This window comes from Thermomyces lanuginosus (genome assembly GCF_041956635.1).
Source record: "Thermomyces lanuginosus strain ATCC 200065 unplaced genomic scaffold VTN49scaffold_22, whole genome shotgun sequence".
Lineage (NCBI taxonomy): Eukaryota > Fungi > Ascomycota > Eurotiomycetes > Eurotiales > Trichocomaceae > Thermomyces > Thermomyces lanuginosus.
In genome coordinates this window covers 1,377,194-1,399,323 of record NW_027192356.1, presented here as the reverse complement: position 1 = coordinate 1,399,323, position 22,130 = coordinate 1,377,194, and the positions used below count along the sequence as shown (strand labels likewise).

The following is a 22,130-nucleotide window of genomic DNA, read 5'->3' as shown; positions in this document are numbered from 1 at the left end:
GTGTTTGTAAAACGGAAATCGATTCGGACTGTTGTGTATTCCGCCCTGTAACCGACGGACACGTCGAGTCTTTGGCCCCGGGTCTGTATGTATGCGTTGTAGTCTCTCAGTACAACCCGATCCGAGTTCCCCAGCCTTCCTGCCTGGGGTTTACGATAATCCGGTATGGAAACGGATTAGCATCGCTCGTGGTAATCGGGGGAATATGATCCTTGTCGCGGTTGACGATGGACAGGATCTTCATGGCGGCTTTTTGGAGCATATTTTCCATTGCCCGGCGGACCTTCGCCCTTTCTTTTACCTTGCCATCAGCTGCCATCCCTTTTTTAACAGAGACGGAAAAAGAAAGAGGAGACACATACCCGAATCCGTCCGGGGCGTCGCAATCGTCACATCCACCGTCCAAATCTCCCAACATGACTCGTTCTCATCTGCGCCCTTCCCACCAATCCCCGCTAGCCCACCAAACCCCCACATCCCAGAGCGGCGATTCGGGCGTTTCTTCTCGAGAAACTCGACGGCGATCCGCCCGCGGACGCCATTACCATTATTTCCCCCGTCATTTGGAATATTTTTAGCATGATCGAGTGAAGGAGAAGCGGGCTGAGGAGAAGAGAGATGTTGTCGTACAAGCGCCGTGACGCGTGCGTCGATGAGGGTCTCGAGCTCAACGTCGGCGATCGCGGGGAGGGTAAGATGGAGCACGTCGATGGTACGAGGGCGAATGGAAGGGAAGAAGCGGTGGAAGAAGATTAGGTTTAGGACCCCTTTTGTATTCGCATGTTGGTAAGATTCGTCCCAAGGACTGGCTTTTCGGGGGTAGTTAAGTTGAGTAGGTAGGTACCTTTGAGGACGTCCTTGACGGCGGTGGAATCGGCAAAGATTTCGAGAAAGTATTCGGGTGGATTGCGGCGGGGTTCCATCATTTTCCCGTTTCCCTTGTCCTTTTTTTTTTTTTCTTCTCGACGTTGGGGACGTATTTACATGTGCGAGTTTCTGGAGGTGAGGTTTTGTTGATTGCCAGGGGGGGGGCAACGAGGGAGACGAAAATTTTTGAACTTTGAGCTATTTGCTCCCCCGATGATCGTGTCCAGGCCCTTCAGTATAGAGTCGTAATCTTGTCCGCGGCATCGGTTTCACAAGCTCATCTTGCTATTGAATAGAGTCGGGATCGTTTTCTTGTTAAAGCCACTCAGTATATATTTAGACGTGGTGAGTGGTTGTAGGGCTTACGATATGTATGCTTATGACCAGCCCCTCGGGACGGAGGGGCAAATCTCCGTCGCTAGCCTTTTTTCTCCGCCGCCCCTCCTGATCTGATCTAATGATCAGATGGACGCATCTCGCTCTGGATTGCTTTCTCCGGCCAAATCATTTGCTGTGTCTGGGGTTGTCCGCCACCGTGATCATTTTTGAACCTTCCATGGTCTATGATTCGTCCGGTGGCGGTTCATGCAAAAGGATGAATGTGGTTCTAGAAGATGAATCCATGCGTGTTCAGCTGCTCCTGATGGAGGACAAGCAAATATTTAGTGCATATTCGCCAGCCACACGCCGGGTAGAGTAATGCTTCGTTTCGTTAGACATCTCTCTTCTCCTGTATACTCGCTCTCTTTTATGTCCATTAGTTATGAGCAAGCCATACATTTTGCCCCCATGAACTGGTCAGCCGAGGCTGCCCATGGAAAAGGAATCATGTGACTCGGCAAACCCTCTACGCTAAACCATTTCTAGAAATAACAGTCGTGAGCTCATGATTCGCCGACGTTATCGTTTCCCGAATGCTGGTTGATGTCCGGATCACCCGCAGCTGAGCTCAGCTCAATACCCTTACCATGCCTGGAAGTTAAGAACGTCGAAATCTGCAAAATTAATCGCTCCATCGCACAATGATAGGGGCCACGAGACGCTGGTTCCAGCGCCATCGCAGGAGCCTCGCGATTGGCGTTGGAGTCGTCGGCGTCGGTTATCTGGCCGGGCAGTATGTGCTGTCCAAGATCTCGGAAGCACGCGAGCGGCTCAGCAGTGATCGAATCGCAAAAGAAAAGTCCGTTTCCTAGCCACTTCTTAATATCGATAGATAGATACTGACGCAGATAAAAAGCCTCCGCCGTCGCTTCGAACAAAACCAAGCCGATTGCACCTTTACCGTACTGGCGCTGCTGCCCACGGCTGCGGAGAACATCATCGAGGCCCTGCCCGTCGAGGAGTTGACGCAGGAGCTGCAGCGGAAGCGCGCGGAGCGTTTGGCACGCTTAAGTGGCTCTGATGCCGCCGGGTCGGAGATCAGCTCCGTCTCCGCCAGCGTTGTTGATGAGAACGATACGCGCAGCCTGTCCAGCCTGCAGACGGATAGCTATGTACATGCCAGCCAGGTCGCCGGGTCGGCGGGAACTCCGACAACGGAATCAGCCGATGGCGCACAGCAACAACAGCAGCAGCAGCCGAAGCGGAGTAGGGCGCAGCTGTGGAATGACGTTAAGATTACGGGTTAGCTCTATTCGTGATTATCTGAACGGAGTGCCAGTTGCTGATGGAATGATGGGACAGCTCTAACGAGATCGATTGTCCTGATCTACACACTCTCCCTCCTCACCCTGTTTACCCGCATTCAGCTGAACCTCCTCGGTCGGCGCAACTACCTTTCTAGCGTCGTCTCCCTTGCCTCTCCCGCCTCGAATACGTCCACAATACGCCTAGAGGATAATGACGACGAGATTGGACACGCGTTTGGGAACGACTTTGACACCAATCGCCGATATCTCACTTTTAGTTGGTGGCTGCTCCACCGTGGTTGGAAGGACCTGATGGAGAAGGTCCGGACTGCGGTGATTGAGGTGTTTGGCAGCGTCAACCCCCGCGATGACATCACGCTCTCTCGTTTCGCGGAGCTCATCCTTGAGGTGCGCAAGAAGGTCGAGGGTGCGACGGATGAAGAGCGACGGTAATGAATCTCACCCAGATAAACTCAATGCCATCATGCTGATGAGAGTAGGGAACATAAACTGCTGCCGTACCTCCTCCCTCCCCGGGAAGAGGAGGATACTGTCCTCCAAGAGTCCGGGGTGCTGACGGAATCCGCCCCTTCGTCGCCCGAGACAGCGGCGAACCTGCGACACCTGCTGGACGAGACATCCGACCTGATCGAGTCCCCGACCTTCACTCGCATCTTCACTCTTCTCAACAACGAGGGCTTCTCCATGCTGGTGGACCGGAGATGCGCGCAACAGGCGTTCAAATCTCCCGCAAGCCCCGCGCCAGTTCCCGAGTCCTTCGCCTCCGTTGCCACCGTGGTTCCCGGCCCCCCCAAGGCGAAACTCGCCACGGTCCTGGCAGTCGTCACTCGCGAGGCGCACAATATCGGACACGGCCCGAACTCACCCAACGATTACCTCACCGCGATGGAGCAGAATGTGCGAGAGCTCGAGGCTTTTGCAGCAGTCGTGTACAGTTCGAACTTTGAGCTGGACCTCGTGCAGTCCGTCCCTAGTAGTTCCCTCCCTCCGACGACGGCAACCAACACGTCACCGTCGACGCCGGCCGCGCAGGTGGGTGGGAACTCGCCGGCCGCACGGCCGACTCAGCCTGCGACGTCGACGGCAGCTGAGCAAGCTGCTTTCGCGTCGGCATGGGAGCAGGCGCAGCGGCAGTCTTGATATACATACCGTGCGATCCTCGGTTGATGGTCATGATTGTCGGTACATATACACTTTGCATTATGTAGTACAGTACTATCCGCAAATTGATACCAGAATTGGGCAATCCTCGCTTCGAATGGCCGACTCGTACTCGCGTACAAGTTTCGTTTTAGCCCCAGATTCCATGGACATTCTGCGAGTCCTGACTCCACAGACTTGTCATTCCCCCACGTGCGAAGCGAATGCAACGGATGGCGTCAAACTGTCATCCAATTGATTACATTCCCATTCGAGTTAACCCATGTCCAACACTTTCCCTCCCCCAACCCCAACTTGTCCCCAAGACTCTCCAACCCGGAATTCTAGAAAAACCGAGAATTACCCTCCGCATTTCATTGGCCCATCGGCATTTTTGTTAAATTAACCTTCCTGTTTCAACCAGTCCTGCTACTGTTCACTTTTTTCCCAGGTGGATCTCCGATGCCGGCGATGCGACCCTTTGGCATTGGTGCCGATCTGCGTCCGAGAGCTGTGATTGGTCGAATTTTGCGGGGATGATCAAACGGGTTTAGTGCGGATGGCGAACGTGTGGGGAAGGACGCAACATTCATTGGTTCTGATTGGCCGGGTGGAATTGTTGCTTGAGGGAAGGGCAGTTCCTAGTTTTGGGCACTACTACTTTCTCTGTTTGCCTGTAGCCTCCATCAAGACCTGTCAACAGCCTAGAAGGAAATCCCTGGCGGAGGACTCGTGCTCCGTACGGAAGTCGGCAATCTGTGCGGAAGAGGGGGAAAAAAAAAGGAAAGGTATCACGCAGACGGAATTGAGTTGTGCTAATTTTTCTAGAAAGTGCTTAAACTAGGTTAAGGAGCAATGAAATTCGCAGCCACGCTGACATGTGAAGATCCAATGGTAGCGATGGAGTCGGGATTCGTAGCCAAAGTTACAGACAAGCAGCTCCGAACCAGACAGCTGGAAGCAGGAATCGGAGACCTCGGCGGAGAGAGACCGACGTCTGCGTAGGAAGTAGTATTTATCGCTTAACAGCTGCGGCACCGATTTCAGATTCAGCCGAGTAGACAATGAGTCACTGAGTTTTTCTTTTTTTTTTTTTTTTTTTTTTTTCTTGTTCCCCTTTCCTCCTGAGTTTTGTGCGACCTTGACTGTGTTCCCTGGTCCAGTGGTACTTTTAGTCATTTCCCAGCACGATGGAGTTGAAGTGTATGTCCTGAACCCCTCAGTTCTGCCGTGGTCATTTTTCCCTTCGAGTTCGACTGTTTTTCTTGCAAGCGCGATGAGACCACCATTGACAATGTCGCCAGCCGACGAGGAGAAGTACTCGCGCGCCGATGCGCTGTCCGACGAGCCGCTTCGTTTGACCGGCACCACCGAGCGCCGCCTGATGGCCAAAATTGATTTGCACCTGTTGCCGGTGCTGAGTGTGTTGTATCTGCTGGCGTTTTTGGATCGGTATGCGTTGGAAACTTTGGACGGAGAATAATCGCTGACTCGGATCCAGGGTGAATATCAGCAATGCCGTGATTTTCAACCTCAAGGAGGACTTGGATATCGTCGAGGGAACAAAGTACAATACCGCGCTGACGATTTTCTTCGTGCCTTATGTTCTGTTCGAGGTATGGAGTAATGTTGCGGGGGGAAATGGCTGCGGGGGGCTGATTCTGTTCCATCAATTGGTAGATCCCCTCCAATATCTTGCTCAAAAAGCTGCGGCCGCATGTTTGGCGTATGGTTCCCTGGTACCGGGAAAGGTCGATCGGTTTGGCTGACATCCGGTAGTGTCATTTTGCATGTTCATGTTTGGCCTGGTCACGGTCTGTCAGGGTCTGGTCCAGAATTGGAGCGGACTGATGGCTACGCGGTTTTTCCTTGGTGCGTTTGAAACCGGCATGTTTCCGGGATGTACGTAGCCCCAGCTGGAAACCAAGAGGGAGGAGCCAGCTGACAACTGCAGGCTTTTACCTCATGGGCATGTGGTACCGCCGCGATGAAGCTCAGCGTCGATTCACATTCTTCTTCAGCTCCACTACCCTGGCCGGCGCCTTTGGCGGCTTGCTGGCCAGCGGATTGGGAAAGATGCAGGGCCTCCGAGGATATAACGGCTGGCGGTGGATCTTCATCATCGAAGGTGTCATCACCTGCGTTGTGTCCTTTTTCTGGTTCTTTGCCATCCCGGACTTCCCCGAGGAAGCTAAATGGTTGACCGAGGAGGAGCGCGCGTTTGTGAAGGAGAAGCTTGCGCGAGATGTGGGCAAATCTGAGCATGAAAAGTCGCTGACCGTCAAGGATGTGCTGGACGTTTTCAAGGACTGTGAGTATTTGTCCATATGTGTTGTTGCTCGCGCTGAACTTCTTCCAGACAAGATCTTCGTCGGTGGCCTGATGTACTTTGGGCTCATTGTTCCTGCTTATGGTATGGTCCTAAAACCGTTGGTTTTCTCCACCGGTAGCTGACGGTTCTAGGATATGCTTACTTTGCGCCTACCATTATCAAATCTTACGGATATGGACGTGAGTGATCATGATTAGGTCCAATGGGCAAGGCTGATCGTGCCCAGAGATTATGACGCAGCTCTATTCCATCCCGCCATGGGCAGCTGCGTTTGGGTTTTCCCTGCTGATCGCGTACCTTTCGGATAAGCTGCGCCATCGATTCGTCTTTGTCATGATCCCGTTGCTAGTCGCCATTGCGGGATTTGCTGTGCTGTTTACAATCCATGGCATCGAGAACCGTAATGTCCTGTACGGTGCCCTCTTCCTGGTCACCTGCGGTGCTTATTCCGCAATGCCGGTGATTGTCTGCTGGTATGTCATGAATCTCAGCGGTCACAAGCGACGAAGCGTGGGCACTGCATGGCAGATTGGGTTCGGTAACAGTAAGTCAACAGTAGCCCTTTCTCGGGGTATATTGTTCAAAAAGACTAATCAAAATAAGTCGGCGGAATCATCGCCACTTATTCTTTCCTGCAAGATAGCGACCCCGAGTTCCGCAAGGGATACGCCATTTCTATGTCATTCTGCTGCCTGTCCGCCGCATCCTGTGCGGTGTATCTCGTCGCCATCTGGCTGGAGAACCGCAAGCGTGACCGCAATGCCACGGTCATGCATCCGGACGCGGTCGCTCAGACGGCAGAGGATGATGAAGCTCTGGGTGACCTGGCCCCCAATTACCGGTACACGTATTGATGTTCATCACGTAATGTATCACGTACTAGTAGTGTTAGGGATAGACACGAAAGACATGATCCCATTGTCCCTGATTATCGAGTCCTGACATCATCGCTCGTCTGCGGTTAACTGGAACCACGTGACTATGGATTGACCGCCAATCCAAATACGGTTAGTGAGTGGATAATTCAAGCGAGCTTAGTCAGCAGCCTCGCACACAAAGCCCGCCGCGATGCCGCACTCCACCATCTTTCTTTCAACCAACGTCTCATCCTCGAAGAAGTGTAAGTGGAAGGTGACTGCAGTTTGAACTGTCCAAGACTGCAGGAAAAAAAAAAGTCCCTTTGGAGTGCGATGGCAGCTAACATGAGCACAGTTCTGAACAATCTACGAAGATGAGAGCCAAATGGAGGAAGAAGCGCGTTCGCCGCCTCAAGCGTAAGCGCCGTAAGGTCCGCGCCAGATCGTGAGTAATCCCTTTGGAAATCCTCCTTGAGCTTGTGTGGTCCCTGCAGTGTGCTAATGATTTTCTACAGCAAGTAAATTCGTGGCGCTCTCCGTCTCGGTCTTCTCCATGACATCATCTCCGGAATGAGCGGCAAACACGACCGTTTTGCTTTTTTGCTTTCTTCTCTTGACTTGAGGATTCTATCCGGACTGGGGGGTCGATGATCGATCTAGAGTTGTTCTCAACGCTCAGTTCGAAAAATGCGTTCCAGCCCCGCAACTCTATGTTTCTTGCCTTTTTGCCGAAGGGGTTGTCGACTGAAGAGTCTGGGGTTTTTTTTCCCTTTGTTTTGTTTTCCGCTAAGGAGGGAAAGGCGCAGGGAGGAATCCCTCTTCTGCTTTTTATCTTCGGGTCAAGTGCCGTGTGTTTGTCGGGGTTGGAAGGAGGTTCCCAGGCCGGATGCACCCTCCTGTGTGGATGGCATGGTTGCCTCGAGGTGTTGCCATGGAGGAACTGAAACTATGTAGGAGGATCCGGTGGATTTCTTTGCGGGTTCATCGGGGAACTACATGGGAGTGTGTCCACGGTTTACTTGATTGATGTGTTATGATGGCTCTGGTGATGTTGGTAGCGAGTGATGAATAGAGTCATCCTTATGACATTATTATTAGCCCTCGTAGATCCACCCTGTATCGTCTGTTGTACCCCTCAACCGCACACAAACATTTTGTTGCAAGGGTTGAACATATTTTAAGACAGAATTTGTAACCCGACCAAAAAATCTCGCTACACCAGTGGAAGTAGGAATTGCCAGCTCTTTCGTACATACTGCCCCCCGTCTTCGTCGCATGTAGCCCGTACGAACGGGTTCCCCGTGAAGTAGCGCCCACGTCCAGATAGTCTGAGAGGGAAACGACTTCAGGGCTGAGCTCCATCCACACACGGTACATGCGAGGAAGAACAGGCTCCACGCCGCTCAGTAACCACAGCTGACGGCTGATATATAGTAGTTGTACCTTGGCCCAACTTTTATATATCAGCACCATGTGTCCGTTTTCCCTCCCACCTTTGTGGAGGAGAACAATCCACGAGCAAGTTGATTGGTCCGAGTGATACGGTGACCATTGCTTGCGTCCTGAATTTTGCGGAGGATGTGATTTCGTCTCTGCCCAGAGTCGCGGCTTGTTCATCTCGGCCACGATTGTGTAATAATCCCTATATTGTCGCGGATAGTGACATTCGTGAACTGATGGTTCATCGAGAGGAAACACTGAACCGGGAGTATCGCGCTCTCCGTTTCGCGTCGTTTCATTCGTCCAAATTTCACACCCATACAACTTTTGTAGTTATCGTTGTGTGATGCCAGCCATAATTGTTTGAGCTGTGCAGACTGGCAGGATTTTGGCTGGGAGATTCGCAAAGTCCAAGATATTAAGTGCCCTTCATGGATTATCCTTTATATTCTGCTGGGAGGGCAGGAGCTTTCGCGGCCACAGGCAAACTGCTTCAGTTTCTTCGGCTCCTCTCGGCCTTCTGGAGGATCTTGGCATGGTTGCGGACGTTAACAGAAGTAACTGGATGATTTGGTGTCAGCACCTTCTCCAATCCAACCGCAGCCCTCAATACAATGTTTCTGTCTTCCCAAACTGCCCGTAGTATTGAAAGACGCGGCCCAGTGCTCATCGGCGCATCGCTTCTGCCCGTTCGTAGAATCCCCATCTCTCCAAGAGCGGCCTCAAAGATTGATTACACTGGTGAGAGTACTGGATTGTAGGGGCCCAGCGACTTCGTCGCTCCACTTCTTGTTGCCGCATCTTCTCCACTTCGTGGTTATTACCCAAGACTTCGAAGCTGCAGTTTACCTCGCAGAGAAAGTCGACTTCCACGTCTCCGGTCGTCGTTCGACGTTCGAAATGCGGAGACTATGTGGGAAATAGCCCAGCAGTTCTTGTTATTGTGCAGGAGGAACAGGAAACGCCTCCGGGGCATCGTTACATCTTGTCCACTTACGCTTCAAGCTCCTCCTGTCTAGCCAGTTCGGCATTGTCAGTCGAACTAGCCTGTGTATATCGTTCTTGTCTAATGCCTCTCTTTCTGTGATGAAAAGCGTACGCTTTCAACGTCCCGATGGGACCTTCTGCCTCTAATGTTCAAGCATCTGAAGCAAATGAGAAAGTTGAATAGCTTTCAATACTTAGCAGCGAGAGGATCATGGTTTTCAATCTGCCGAAACGAGTTGAGGCCACGTTGTAGGAATCGGGTTCTGCGCTTCCTGGTATCGATGACGGTCTTCAAAGTCTATGCTCAACAGTTTGGCCATAGTCTCGACACTTGACCAGCAATACTCGGGTCATTATGTCGGAGAGTTTCTCTCCATGTACGCCGAAGCTTGCCTGATGCCGAGAGTCGAGAGGTAGTTAGCCAAGAACCTCGAGGAGCTTTGCAGCATCGTCCCGATTGTTCATCAAGCATTCTGTCGGATGCTTCTCCAGAAATCCAAAACCCATTTTCGCGTATCCCTTCGACTTGAGGATATATGTTCTGGAACGTCAAGTTGCGATATGAGATTGTGGTTTCTCGATATAAACAGCAGGAACCCTTGCCGGCTGAAAGCGAGATAGAAGATTCATACTACCATCGAAAAGGCCCGGCCTGTTGCATTGTCAACAAGCAAGAGCCGGCTCCCAACATTGTCGCGGCTCAGAGCTGTCTTTACAAGCTTCTTTACGTCCGCGTTGTCGTCATTAAGCCCGTCAATCCCAGGCAGCTGGTCGATGTCTGTGGGCGTTCCTAAAGCTGACAGTGCCCATGGCCGGAACCCAGTAGATGGAGCAGCCGGGATGCTTCTCGCTGATCCGGAGGGTAATCTCGAGTGCAATCTGCGTCATCCCAACGCCATCCAGGCCTACAACGGCAGTTTTCTGACAATCATATGAATCCGTCCTGGGAGGAAAGATCGCAAGAAACTCCTCCATTATTAACTCTCTGCCGACGAAATTCCAGTTCTTCCAAAAGGCACAGCAAAGTGAACTCGGCCTGTAGTTGAGTTGCGTCCATCGCCACCAGCGGAGACATTGCCAGAAAGGCTATCAACGAACCTCCTGATAGCCCTTTGATCCTCAGCCAGATAGTTGCGGGTGTGTGCCGAGATCTTGCTGGCCACTTCCCGATCCGACAATGTGATGTGTCTGAGCCCCTGGCCGACATTGAACCGAAAAAAAAAATGGTTATTATCACCTCCTCCGAATCGATCACCTAATCTGTGGGCTTCTCTTCTAGAGGATGTCGCCATATCTCTCAACGCATTGATGACTGATGCTGAAGAATATTCGATGGTGACACCATCTCCGCGGCCGTGCCAATACTCAGGACTCGCATATGACTGCGTTCTGGAAATTGCTTTCGACCCTCTTGAATCAGAACTTCGCTCGGGTTGTTGTACCGAAACCAGCATCGACAAATTCAATGCCATCTCGGCCAAGTCTGATCGATTTGAAAAACCCGACTGCCGCGGACGTTGGCCGTGCAACCTCCCAAATGGTACACGACTCGAATGCAGTCGATGAATCGTATGTCCTGAAAAGGGTGAGAGGCGCATCGACGCTGTCCTTGATAGTTGCTGGGACAACCCTATGATGAATGAGCTCATGTTGGCTATGGAGTATACGATGCAACCCTGACATGCGTCTTTGTGCATGTGCTGCCATGAAAAAGCATGTTCTCATGTGGACTTGTCTGAGCAGTCAGCTGGTCTTTGTACCGACGGATTTTGCATTCTTCTTCCACACAATATTTCCTGATAATAGATTTCGTCGCATCCTCAAGCTGCCTGGCAGAGAAAAAGGACACAGTTTGGGCATTCGAGGCCGACAGTCACATTGGTTTCGGCATGAAGACCTGCGGGGCGAAATCACTGTACCCCTTTATACACTCATTGATCGTCATGCGCAGTCTTCCAAGTATAATCACAATGACTCTGTGTCAGCCAGCCAGTAAGTCAAAGGCACCGCTACTGCATAGACAGACAGGCGATATCACCCTCCGGTGCTTGTGCCTTCAATCAAGTCAAAGTGCTCACATTGCTGGGGTACATGACCAAGACCTTTCTGATCGCGAATCTTCTCCATGATGTCTTTTAGAATGAGGAGACTGGAGAGTCCCATATTCCCCCACCATCTAAAGCATGGTGAGCAGAACTAGGCGACTCCAAAAACTGGCTGATGTACCAAGGGAGAGGATCTCCAGCGGTTTCTGTGAAGAAGCCATCGCCACCTAGTAATGCCAGTGCAGTATCCTGAACTGCAACTATACGCGTATTGCATCTATGTTCCCCACGAGGAAATTTAAGTTGATGGCTTGAACTGTCAATTTCCCCGTCTCGATGCCGCCACGGGCCCGGCTTTCAGATGCTCTCCGCTGAGAGAGCCACAGGGTGCTGTGCGGCAATGTGGCCAATGGGATAACAGATGTTTGAAGACTTGGTCTGTGATTAACCCGTGTTACCTGCAGGACTGTGTTTCGGATCAACTAATGCATGCCGTAGGGCTGAAATTGTAACCAACTGCTTTCATGGCCAACCCTCGCTGAATCCGATGAATCGAAACACCGTGCACTGAAACAAAGTTATCAAACAAAGATTTGTCGGAGCGGGAAAATATCCTGACTTCCTAGGTAGGATTAGCGCTTTCTTATTGGATAAGCAACGCCGAATGAGGGCTGGCCATGGCATGCAGTTCGGGCCGCTAAGGCCTTTGGGGCATGCATTAGTTGAGCTTCGACACCATTTCTCGCAGGTAACTCGTCCCTATCACACCCCGATCGTCAGTACTGTTGCATCACATTGGCCACATTGTCGCACTGCGCAGCCGGCGCCGCGCTGCTCTTGGGCCTGCCGATGGAGAGGATTTGCTATTCATCCGAAGATGATTCGGCCGTTGGCATCATGGAGAACGAATCATTTGGTAGTTCCGAGCCATCAATCATCACGTGGCAAATGATCGATGCAGTATGTGTATAAATTAAGAGTGCACTGTACTTGTAGATCGGATCAGACAGACGCGAGATGGTTTGATCACAAGAACCGCTGGAGATTCTGTCCCTCGCTCATTCTAAAGGATGTCATGGAGAAGATTCGCGACAAGAAAGGATCTCGCCCCTGTCCCCCGGCCATGTGAGCACTTTGACTTGATTGGAGGCACAAGTACCGAAGGTTGATGTCGACTGCCTGTCTACGCGATAGTAGTACCACGTTGACTGACTGAATGACACAGAATATTGCGGTTATGCTTGGAAGAATGCGCATGACGGTTAATGAGTGTATAAAAGAGTACCGGGGTTTCGCCAGACAAGCCTTCAAACAGAAACCCGTGTGGATATCAATTTGGAATGTCCCGTTTGAGTCCGACTTCTCTGCCGGACGCCTTGAGAATGCAACAAAATCAACCGGGAAATTCTGTGTGGAAAAAGAATGCAAAAGCCGCCGGGACAAAGACCAGTCGACTGCTCAGACATGTCCGCATGAGAGTATGCTGTTTCGTGACAGAGCATGCACAAAGACGTACGTCAGAGGCTGCAGCGGAAATAACACATCAACCATAAGCCCATACATCGTAGGGTGGTCCTAGTAATCACCAAGGACAACGTCGATGCGCCTCCCACCCTTTTCAAGACGTACGATTCATCGACTGCATTCGAGTCGTGCACCATTTGGGAACTCTGCACGGGCAACGTCAGCGGCAGTCGGATTCCCCAAATCGATCAGGCTTGGTCGAGATGACAATGAATTTGTCGATGCTGGTTTCGGGTACAACAACCCGTGCGAAGTCCTAATTCAAGGCGGTCGAAAACATTTTCCAGAATGCAACATATGCGAATTCTGAGCATTGGCCCGGGCCTCGGAGATGGTGTCACCATCGAAAATTCCTCAGCATCAATTGTCAATGCGTAGAGAAATGCAGCCACATCATCCAAAAGAGAAGGCCACAGATTTGGATTATCGATGCCAAAGATGGCTAATATTCTCGGAATATGTCAACCAAGGGCTGCGAAACATCACATTTTGGGTCTGTGAAGAGGCCAGCAAGATCTCCGCACACACCCGCAACTACCTGGCTGAAAATGAAAGGGCTATCAGGAGATTCGTCGACAGCCTTCCCAGTAACGTCTCAGCCGGTCGCGAGGATGCAAGTCAGCTGGAGGACGTATGGAGTATGCCGTGCCTTCTGAAAGGAGCAAAGGTTTTGTCAGTCGAGTGTGAAATATGGCACAGCCTCTTGCAATGATTCCTCCTAGTATCGACACAGATGACGGTGAAACTGCAATTGCAGGATTGGGAGGCGTTGGAAAGACGCAGATCGCACTTGAAATAGCCTTTCGGAACCGCGAAGAGCACCCTGACTACCCGATCTTTCTGTTCCGGGCACCCACCATGATAAGATGGAGGGGAAGCACCTCACAAGGTGACTTTTCTGACGTTGGCCCGTTGTCAACATTTCAAACAAGTTGCGACCAGGGCTGATATCGTCTCGCTGCCATGCGGCTAGCAGTCTGCACTCCAGCCTTGGCTAAGACGGATGGAGTAGATGGTGTGGAGTTGTGTGTCCCGCCAATATGACGCCTCCCGCGCCGTTACTTCAGCGAGGGCGAAAGAGGATGAGATTCACAGAAAAATCCGCGAGCAATTTGACATTCATCATCGAAGTTCTGGATCGACTCGCCGATCTCATCCCTCCGACCCTGGAATGTCGTGAATACTTTCGAGACAAGACTGACGCAAGTGGGATGACTTTCCTTGGGTTTACGCACAGCGGTCTTGTTTCCCGTCTCCGACTGACATGACAGAGAGATGCATGGAATCAAGACAAGTTCGATTTAGACCAAAGAAAAAAGGCCGATTTCTGGTTAAAATATTCTGATGTGGGACAAAGACCACTTGTCCGACCCGGGAACTGCGTAGTAATTACATCCTTCTTCCGATTGACGATTCGCACTTTTACCAACTGCCCAAAGATGGATCAAGTGGGTCGACCAGTAGGACGCATTCTTCCTCTCACGTGATTTTCCTGATTCTGTAAACGAGTGTCGTCGGGATCGATATACGACTTTCGTTTTTTCCGAGGTCGAGTTCCCGGCCCATTTTCAATTCTTCCAGGTCTTGGTGGGAGCACCACTGGATAGTGTTCTTATTTCTTCCGAGTTGCAATTTCTGGTACACAGGACAAGGATCCCTAAGAATATTTGAAGATGGTGCCCCTGCTTTACAGGGAACTGCACAATTGGATTCTTAAACCGAGTGAGGGGTACCGGTAGAATACAGTTGGGCCACTTCAGCATGCAATGGTTGCCGTATAGTTGCAATAGTCGGGGGTAACTCGTGTCGATCATGCTCCAGGTCTCAAGGATCTGGCATCGCATGGGCCACACTGCAACAGCACCGCGCAACGCGGCTCTGCGTTGGGCAAGAGCGGTTGCCGTCGGCTGAAAGAACCCTCTGGCCAACGTCGAGAACATACGCATAACACTTGGTGGTCCTAAACATCATCAATTCCGTCTACCAATGATTGATATCGAACGTGTATGATTTCTGTATACTGCATGCATTGTACTCTTGATACATCAAAGGCGCGATGTCTTCATCACAAGAGCCGCTGAAGATCCTCTCCCTTGGTACAGCCTTCAGCCCTCTAGTCACTGGGTTTCGCTGACCTGCTCGAGATGGTGGTGGAATTCGGGGCCTGTCCAGCCTCCTCATCCTAGAAGACATCATGGAAAAGATTCGCGATAAGCGCGGTCTTCCCAGTGTCCCCCGGCCATGCGAGTACTTTGATCTGATTGGGGGCACAGGCACTGGAGGGTGATGTCGATTATCTACGTGGTAACACCATGTTGACTGACGAAATAACACAGTATCATTGCGATCATGCTTGGAGGACTACGCATGACAGTCAATGAATGTGTAAGAGAATATCGAGACTTCGCCCGGCATGCCTATACACCGAAATCAACACGGAAATTCAGACAGAAAGTAGCATCCATCTTCACGCCGGGATCATTCTCTAACGCTTCCATTGTATCTTCGACGTTCTCCGCCAGATGTCTTGAGGATGCAATGAAATTGACAATTAAGAGGTTCTTTGTGGAAGATGAATGCAGGAGGCGCCGGGACCAAGGCGAGTCGACTGCTGGAACATGTCCACATGAAGATATGCTTTTCCGGGACAGAACATGCACAAAGGCGCATGTCATCAACTGCAGCGAAATCGAAAGTGGTCCTGAGTTCATGCGTCATAGGGTGGTTTTAGCAATTACTAAGGACAATGTCAACGCACTTCCCACACTATTCAAGACGTACGATTCGCCAAGTGCGTTCGAGTCGTCCTCCATTTGGCAAGTTGCACGGGCGACATCGGCGGCAGTCGGGTTTTTCAAATCCATCAGACTTGGCCGAGATGGCATCGAGTTTGTCGACGCTGCATTCGGCTACAACAACCCGTGCGAAGTCCTAATTCACGTGGCCGAGAGAGAGTTTCCGCAACACCGCCTGGTGCGAGTTCTTAGCATTGGCACGGGACTTGGTGATGTTATCACTATCGAAGATTCCCCGGCATCAATCATCCATGCATTGAGGAATATGGCCACATCTTCCGAAAGAGTCGCTTGCAATTTGGATATTCGATTTAAAGGGGATGGCCAATATTTCCGGTTTAATGTCAACCAAAGGCTTAAAGACATCACAATCTCGGACTGGGAAGAGGCGAGCAAAATCTCGGCACACACACGGAACTATTTGACCAAGAATGAGAGGGCTATTAGGAAGTTCGTCGACAGCCACTTTGAGAACGCTTCCGTTGGTGGGGTGGTCGCCAACCAGCTAGAGGAGACGTTCATTTCTACGTGCCTTTCGGAAGGAATAGAAGTTTCGTAGGCCGAGAGTCAGTCATGGAACAGCTTTTCACAATCGTGCCTCCTAGTGCGAATGCAGATGACTGCCAAAAAACTGCAATTGTGGGCTTGGGAGGCGTTGGCAAGACGCAGATAGCACTCGAGGTTGCTTTCCGGCTGCGCGAGCAGTATCCCGACAGCTCCATCTTTTGGGTTCCAGCAATTGACGCTGTCAATTTCCAAAACCCCTACAGACGCATCGGCCAGTTGCTGGGGATTCCCGGGATCAACGATGACAAAGCGGACGTGGAAGAGATTGTGAAGAATGCCCTGAGCAATGAAAGCGCGGGCAACTGGTTCATGATTGTGGACAACGCTGATGACCCAGACCTCTTCGACGGCGGCACATATCTCTCTCGCCAATTACCATTTAGTCGACAAGGGTCACTGCTTTTCACGTCACGAAACCGTGAGGCCATAGTGCAGCTCGATGTGCCATCTCCTAATATCGTTACGATCGAGGGCATGAGCGAGGATGAGGGTCTCAAGTTCCTGGAAATACATCTGACAAGCGACCAGATGGCCAATCGAGACGATACATCCACGCTTCTGGACCTTCTCGGGTACCTGCCTCTTGCCATCAGGCAAGCTTCCGCATACATGGCTAAGAAACAGATCTCGACGGCACAATATCTCGAGTATTGTCGGTCAAGTGACAAAACTATGGTCGAGTTGTTGAGCAGGGATTTTGAAGATCGCCATCGATATAGAGAGGCGCAGAATCCGGTTGCTACAACGTGGCTCATTTCATTTCGGGAAATTGCAGATCATGATCCTCTTGCTGCTGAGTATCTGAAATTCATGTGTTTCCTGAATGAGAAGGCCATTCCGCGGTCCCTTCTCCCTTCAGAGCACGAAACACTGGAGGCAGAAGATGCTCTTGGGACGCTGAAGGCGTACGCCTTCATTACTGAGAGAGGAATGTTGGAAGTGTATGATATGCACCGACTAGTTCGACTGGAGATGTTAAACTGGTTGGGCAAGCAGGGAGAGCTTGAAGAGTGGACGGTCAAGGTGATACAACGCGTCGAAGAGACTTTTCCGACTCCTGACTACGAGAACAAAGAGGAATGGGTGAGCTATCTCCCGCATATTCTGCACGTTCTCGAGCGTCAAACGACGGTCAGTGATATGACTGCCCAGCTTCATCTCAAAGCTGGCCGCAGCTTTTTCATTTTAGGCCAGTTTCGTCAGGCAGAGGAAATGTATCAAAAGGAATTGGAGGGGCGAGAGAAGATGCACGGGTCTGACCATCCAGACGCTCTCACTTGCATTAGCAACGTGGGTCTTGCCCTCTACAGTCAAGGGAAATATGAGAGGGCAGAGACAATGCATCGACGGGCATCGGAAGGACGAGAGTCGATGCTGGGGCAGAACCACGCAGATACCCTCACCAGCGTCTTCAATCTGGGCAACACTCTTCAATCACAAGGGCAGTCAAAAAGGCAGAAGCGTTGTTTAGACGGGCATTGGAAGGACGAGAGAGAGTGTTGGGACCCAGTCATCCATCAACCCTTGCATGCGCCACCTCTCTGGGCCTTGCCTTTCTAGCACAAGGACAATACAAGAACACAGAGGCCATGTTCCGACGGGGACTAGAGGAAGGAGAGAAGGTATTGGGGCCTAATCATCCACAAACCCTTGGCAGTGCCCTCTACCTAGGCCGCGCGCTTCGAGAGCAGGGACAATACAGGAGTGCAGAGGAAGTGCTCCATCGGGCGCTGGAGGGGCAAGAGAGATCACTGGGACCCGAACATCCAGACACCCTCACCAGTGTTGTCGGTCTCGGCACCGTTTTTAGCCGAACAGGGAAGTACAAACAGGCAGAGGCCATGTATCAGCGGGCACTCGAGGGGCAGGAGAGGGTGCTGGGGCCCGAACATCCAAACACCCTCGCTGCCATGGTCGGCCTGAGCGAGGTTCTCCAAAAACAGGGGCAGCACGAAAGGGCAATGGCATTGCAACGACGGGCATTGGAGGCCCAGGGGAGAGTGCTTGGATCCAGCCATCCGGAGACATTCAATACCGTTTCGTTATCGGGTGAGACTCTTCAAGCACAAGGTCAGCATAAGAACGCGGAAGTAATGTTTCGACGGGCATTGGAGGGACGAGAGAAAACATTCGGGCCAGATCATCCAGAAACCCTTTCCAGTGTCAATCAGCTGGGCATCGCTTTTCAATTACAAATGCAGTACAAGAATGCAGAGACAATGTTCCGAAGGGCATTGGAGGGTCGGGTTAAGGCGTTGGGCCCTGATCATTCGGATACCCTTACCAGCGTCCATTGCCTGGCCGCCGCCCTTCAAGTGCAAGGGCAGTACAAGAGCGCGGAGGCAATGCTTAGACGGGCAGTGAAGGGAGAAGAGAAGGTCTTTGGGCCCGATCATCCGAAAACCCTTGCTAGTGTCAATCTCCTGGCCCACAATCTCAAAGCACAAGGACAGTACAGCGCTGCAATGGAAATGTTACATCGGGTACTGGAGAGATTTGAGAGAGTGCTGGGTCCCAACCATCCAGACACCCTCCTCATTGCCTTCGGTTTGGGGAACTTTTTTCGAAGTACAGGTCAGTATGAAAAGGCGAAAGAAGTTCACCATCGGGCATTGGAGGGACGAGAAAAGGTGCTGGGGCACGACCATCCTCATACCCTTGCTGGTCTTAACAATCTGGGCATTGTTTTTCTGGTACAAGGAGAGTTCGAGAGCGCAGAAGCAATGTTTCAGCGGGCATTGGAGGGAGAAGAGAAGGTGTTTGGGCCCGATCATCCACAAACCCTTGCTAATGTCCACAATTTAAGCCTCGTTCTTCAAGCACGCTGGGAGAATAGGAGCGCAGAGATAATGCTTCGACGGGCAGCGGAAGGACGGCGTAAGGTACTAGGGCCAAATCATCCGGATACCCTCACCAGTGAGAAATGCCTGGCTGCAGTTATTGATTGGCAGGAAGATATGAAGAAGTAGAAGTAATATACCGACGGGTACTGGAGGAATAGGAGAATGTGCTCAGACTACGCCATCAGAACACCACTCCGTTCTCGACAGTCTTAGTCCCCGGTTCGAACACTTGGAACGCCAGATAAAAACATGAAGCAATACGCCTGAGAAGTTGAATGTTAAGATCGTTCCGAAATTAATTTTTAGGAACTGAATCTGTGGATCATCGTTTTGGTACATCGAGTACCCTGTAGTTAGGCCAGTTGAATGCACCTTTCACCTTCCATCCTCAACATCGAGTCGAAGAACCATCTACCAGATTTTGAAACGTGAATCCACATCACCATAGCTTCCTTTTTGACTGCTATTTCAGACAAATTCGAACATCATATGATGGACGGACGACGTAATGACTCGACTGTGCAGGCTGACAAGATTGGTCCAGAAACATCAACGTGTTCAGTGACAAAAGTAAAATCGGTCTCGTAATAGTTGTTCAAAAAGTTCCTACCTTCAATCATTCAGAATCTTGAATCTCACTAGTAGGCTCCTGGTGCTTTCATAAACGCATTCAGCGAGGTGAGTGAGAGATGGCCATGGCATACAACGCAGTTAGGCCATTAGGGCAAGCGTTGGCTGAAATTATGTAAGTGCTGTTCTTCCAAAAAGCTCGTATCTATCCTATTGCGCGCGAGATATTCAGATCCGCGATGATCGTATTGGGCCTATGCCACAGCCGCGCTGCTCGGCTGCGGCTCGGTGCTGATCAAGAGGCGATTGCGCCTGACCAGAAAGTCCTCAGCCTAGAACGAAAAATTTGGTTCCTACCCATCATCGAATTTCCATCTGTCAATGATGGAAGTTGTATAATATCAGCATATTGCGCTGTATTGGTAACTGGAATGGGATGCTCTTTGAGTCGGAGTTTTTCAGAAAGAGATTCTCAGCAGGCCCTGCCAGCCTAGACACCCAAATAATGACCGACATCACACGATAGTATCTAGTCATCTCAACTCACAGCCACAAAGTTACGGTCATGATGCCACAAATTTGTGGTTTATAGTCAGATCGATATGTTACGAATGGCAGCCGGATGAGGGTTTTGACTGGGAATGCCCTTGGCTCCTTTTTAACGAGCTAATTTGCTCGAAGAGGATAAACAAAGAGTATTGTCCAATAGAAATTTTCTGTTCATACACGTAATATCCAATTTTAACGAAATTTCATAGAGTTCATCGTCGCGACGCTAAACCGACCTTATCGATTTCATCTGATAAGCCGAATTTTTTCAACGTCAGCAACACCCTCAGAAAAGACAATTGAACCAACAAGTCCAACCATGTCCACCGACAAAAAGCGCAAAAGCCACTCGAGCAGGGACGATGACGCGCGTCCTAACAAAAAGCCCGCTTTGGAATCATTGCTAAGTCTCCCGCCGCTCAAAGCGAGCACGATCGAAGATGGCAGCGAGTTCACGCCTGTCTTGGGTACGCCAATTCTTCCCCAGAATTCACCATTGAAGCTCAGGAAAAAGTTAATTATGTACAGCCGACACGCCTGGTTTGGAACTCTCGAAGAATCTGCCCCCATTGACGGCGTACTTTAAACCGCGTTCCACAACAAAAACAACATCTGGGATTGATTCAACGGAACTTCTCCTGCAGTCCTCGGCACACCCGAAGCTAGATCTCATTGGCCGCGAGGCCGATGATGATGCAGACGCGCAGGTGAAACACTACGTTGCCGTGATCGATCCGGAGCAGAAAACATGCCAGTTTGTTCCCGTGCGGCGGGTGACTGTTCGTGGCGGGATACGAAAGGCAAAGAGGCTGGAAAGGGGTTCTGATGACGAAGAAGATGAAGTAGAAGATGGAACGGCGGTATGTTTACATTCCACATTTGCTCAGAATGTCGACTAACAGGAATAGACCACCCTCCGCGAACAACGCACCGCTCTAACCAACACCTTTGGCACCAAAGTCGCGCGCAAGGCGGCACAATCCGTCGCCGAGAATGCTCGTCTGGCGACCGCTCCCACGCGGGAGGCGCAGGCTGCCGAAGCCGCCATTCTGGCCTCGCTGCCCGAAGAGTCTGTGTCCGAGTCCGCCGCGCACAAGGCCGAGAACCTGCAGGCTGCCATCCAGGCAAACAAACCAGTGCCGCGCGCCAACACCGCGGCGGCGCACCCGGCAGACGTATACCCACTGGCGGAGCTGGTACCGGGCGGCCTTTCGGTACTGCGGCAGGTACCTATCCAGGACTGGCAGGATGGGTCGCGGGCGGGGAAATCCCTGACCAGCTACACCTCCTCAAGATTCGTATCGCGCCGCATCGAAAAGGTCGTCCGCAGCGGCGACACCACGCAGATGCAGCTCCTGCGCTTCATCCAACTCCTCCTCGACCTGACCCGTGCGCTACGCCGCGGCAACCCGACAGACGCACGGGGTACCCGGCGTCTCCCTCCGCGGGACGACCTCCGCCGCATCCTCTCCTCCTCCTCAAACGCACCCATCCCCGATGCCATCCTCGACGCCGTCCGCCGACGCTTCTGCTCCGCCGGCAACGGCGCCGCACTATCCCTGGCCGATCAAACCCTGCTACATACCACTATCTGCGCATTATCCCTGCACATCCCTCCGTCCATGCACGAGGCTGCCACCTCTTCAGATACATCAGGTAACGCAGCGAATGAGCTGGCTACCGACCCGTCTGATCTCCGCGATGACCTCCGCCTGGATAATACAAAGATCCTACAGTATTTCCGCGAGTTGGGCTGCCGGGTGGATAAGCCGCGGGAGACCGAGTATGCCAAGTTTGGGATTAAGGGTGGGAAAGTTGAGGCGGCCAGTAGTCGGGTGGTGAGGTTGAGGGTACCGGTGGAGTTTCCGAAGGTGAGGAGGAGGTAGTATGTTACCATTCTACATGTCATTATTTGTCTGGAAATAGTAGTGTGTAGTTGAAAATTGTCGATATTGTCGGTTATTC

The 22,130-nt window shown here is 51.4% G+C and overlaps 7 protein-coding genes across 7 annotated transcripts; 5 read left to right on the top strand and 2 right to left on the bottom strand.

Moving 5' to 3' along the window:
• Nucleotides 1-106: 106 nt before the first annotated feature.
• VTN49DRAFT_1469 (uncharacterized protein) lies at nucleotides 107-926 on the bottom strand (the record flags this gene model as incomplete). Its single annotated transcript, XM_069409086.1, has 3 exons — nucleotides 107-294; nucleotides 363-767; nucleotides 845-926. 3 exons carry the CDS (start codon nucleotides 924-926, stop codon nucleotides 107-109), a joined length of 675 nt encoding a protein of 224 aa, XP_069270508.1.
• Nucleotides 927-1,889: 963 nt separating this feature from the next.
• Nucleotides 1,890-3,656, top strand: VTN49DRAFT_1468 (uncharacterized protein; the record flags this gene model as incomplete). Its single annotated transcript, XM_069409085.1, has 4 exons — nucleotides 1,890-2,047; nucleotides 2,105-2,490; nucleotides 2,551-2,944; nucleotides 2,996-3,656. The coding sequence occupies 4 exons, from the start codon at nucleotides 1,890-1,892 to the stop codon at nucleotides 3,654-3,656; spliced, it is 1,599 nt and encodes a 532-aa protein (XP_069270507.1).
• A 1,294-nt stretch (nucleotides 3,657-4,950) lies between these two features.
• VTN49DRAFT_1467 (uncharacterized protein) lies at nucleotides 4,951-6,842 on the top strand (the record flags this gene model as incomplete). Its single annotated transcript, XM_069409084.1, has 9 exons — nucleotides 4,951-5,108; nucleotides 5,158-5,272; nucleotides 5,337-5,382; nucleotides 5,436-5,558; nucleotides 5,611-5,967; nucleotides 6,016-6,069; nucleotides 6,120-6,167; nucleotides 6,215-6,532; nucleotides 6,592-6,842. 9 exons carry the CDS (start codon nucleotides 4,951-4,953, stop codon nucleotides 6,840-6,842), a joined length of 1,470 nt encoding a protein of 489 aa, XP_069270506.1.
• Nucleotides 6,843-7,404: 562 nt separating this feature from the next.
• Nucleotides 7,405-8,397, bottom strand: VTN49DRAFT_1466 (uncharacterized protein; the record flags this gene model as incomplete). Its single annotated transcript, XM_069409083.1, has 3 exons — nucleotides 7,405-7,791; nucleotides 7,839-7,887; nucleotides 8,339-8,397. 3 exons carry the CDS (start codon nucleotides 8,395-8,397, stop codon nucleotides 7,405-7,407), a joined length of 495 nt encoding a protein of 164 aa, XP_069270505.1.
• Nucleotides 8,398-15,035: 6,638 nt separating this feature from the next.
• VTN49DRAFT_1465 (uncharacterized protein) lies at nucleotides 15,036-17,763 on the top strand (the record flags this gene model as incomplete). Its single annotated transcript, XM_069409082.1, has 3 exons — nucleotides 15,036-15,124; nucleotides 15,178-16,191; nucleotides 16,242-17,763. The coding sequence occupies 3 exons, from the start codon at nucleotides 15,036-15,038 to the stop codon at nucleotides 17,761-17,763; spliced, it is 2,625 nt and encodes an 874-aa protein (XP_069270504.1).
• Nucleotides 17,764-17,792: 29 nt separating this feature from the next.
• On the top strand, nucleotides 17,793-19,172 carry VTN49DRAFT_1464 (uncharacterized protein; the record flags this gene model as incomplete). The annotated part of the gene is made up of 1 exon (XM_069409081.1): nucleotides 17,793-19,172. One exon carries the CDS (start codon nucleotides 17,793-17,795, stop codon nucleotides 19,170-19,172), a length of 1,380 nt encoding a protein of 459 aa, XP_069270503.1.
• A 1,312-nt stretch (nucleotides 19,173-20,484) lies between these two features.
• On the top strand, nucleotides 20,485-22,051 carry VTN49DRAFT_1463 (uncharacterized protein; the record flags this gene model as incomplete). The annotated part of the gene is made up of 3 exons (XM_069409080.1): nucleotides 20,485-20,632; nucleotides 20,694-21,025; nucleotides 21,074-22,051. The coding sequence occupies 3 exons, from the start codon at nucleotides 20,485-20,487 to the stop codon at nucleotides 22,049-22,051; spliced, it is 1,458 nt and encodes a 485-aa protein (XP_069270502.1).
• Nucleotides 22,052-22,130: the final 79 nt, after the last annotated feature.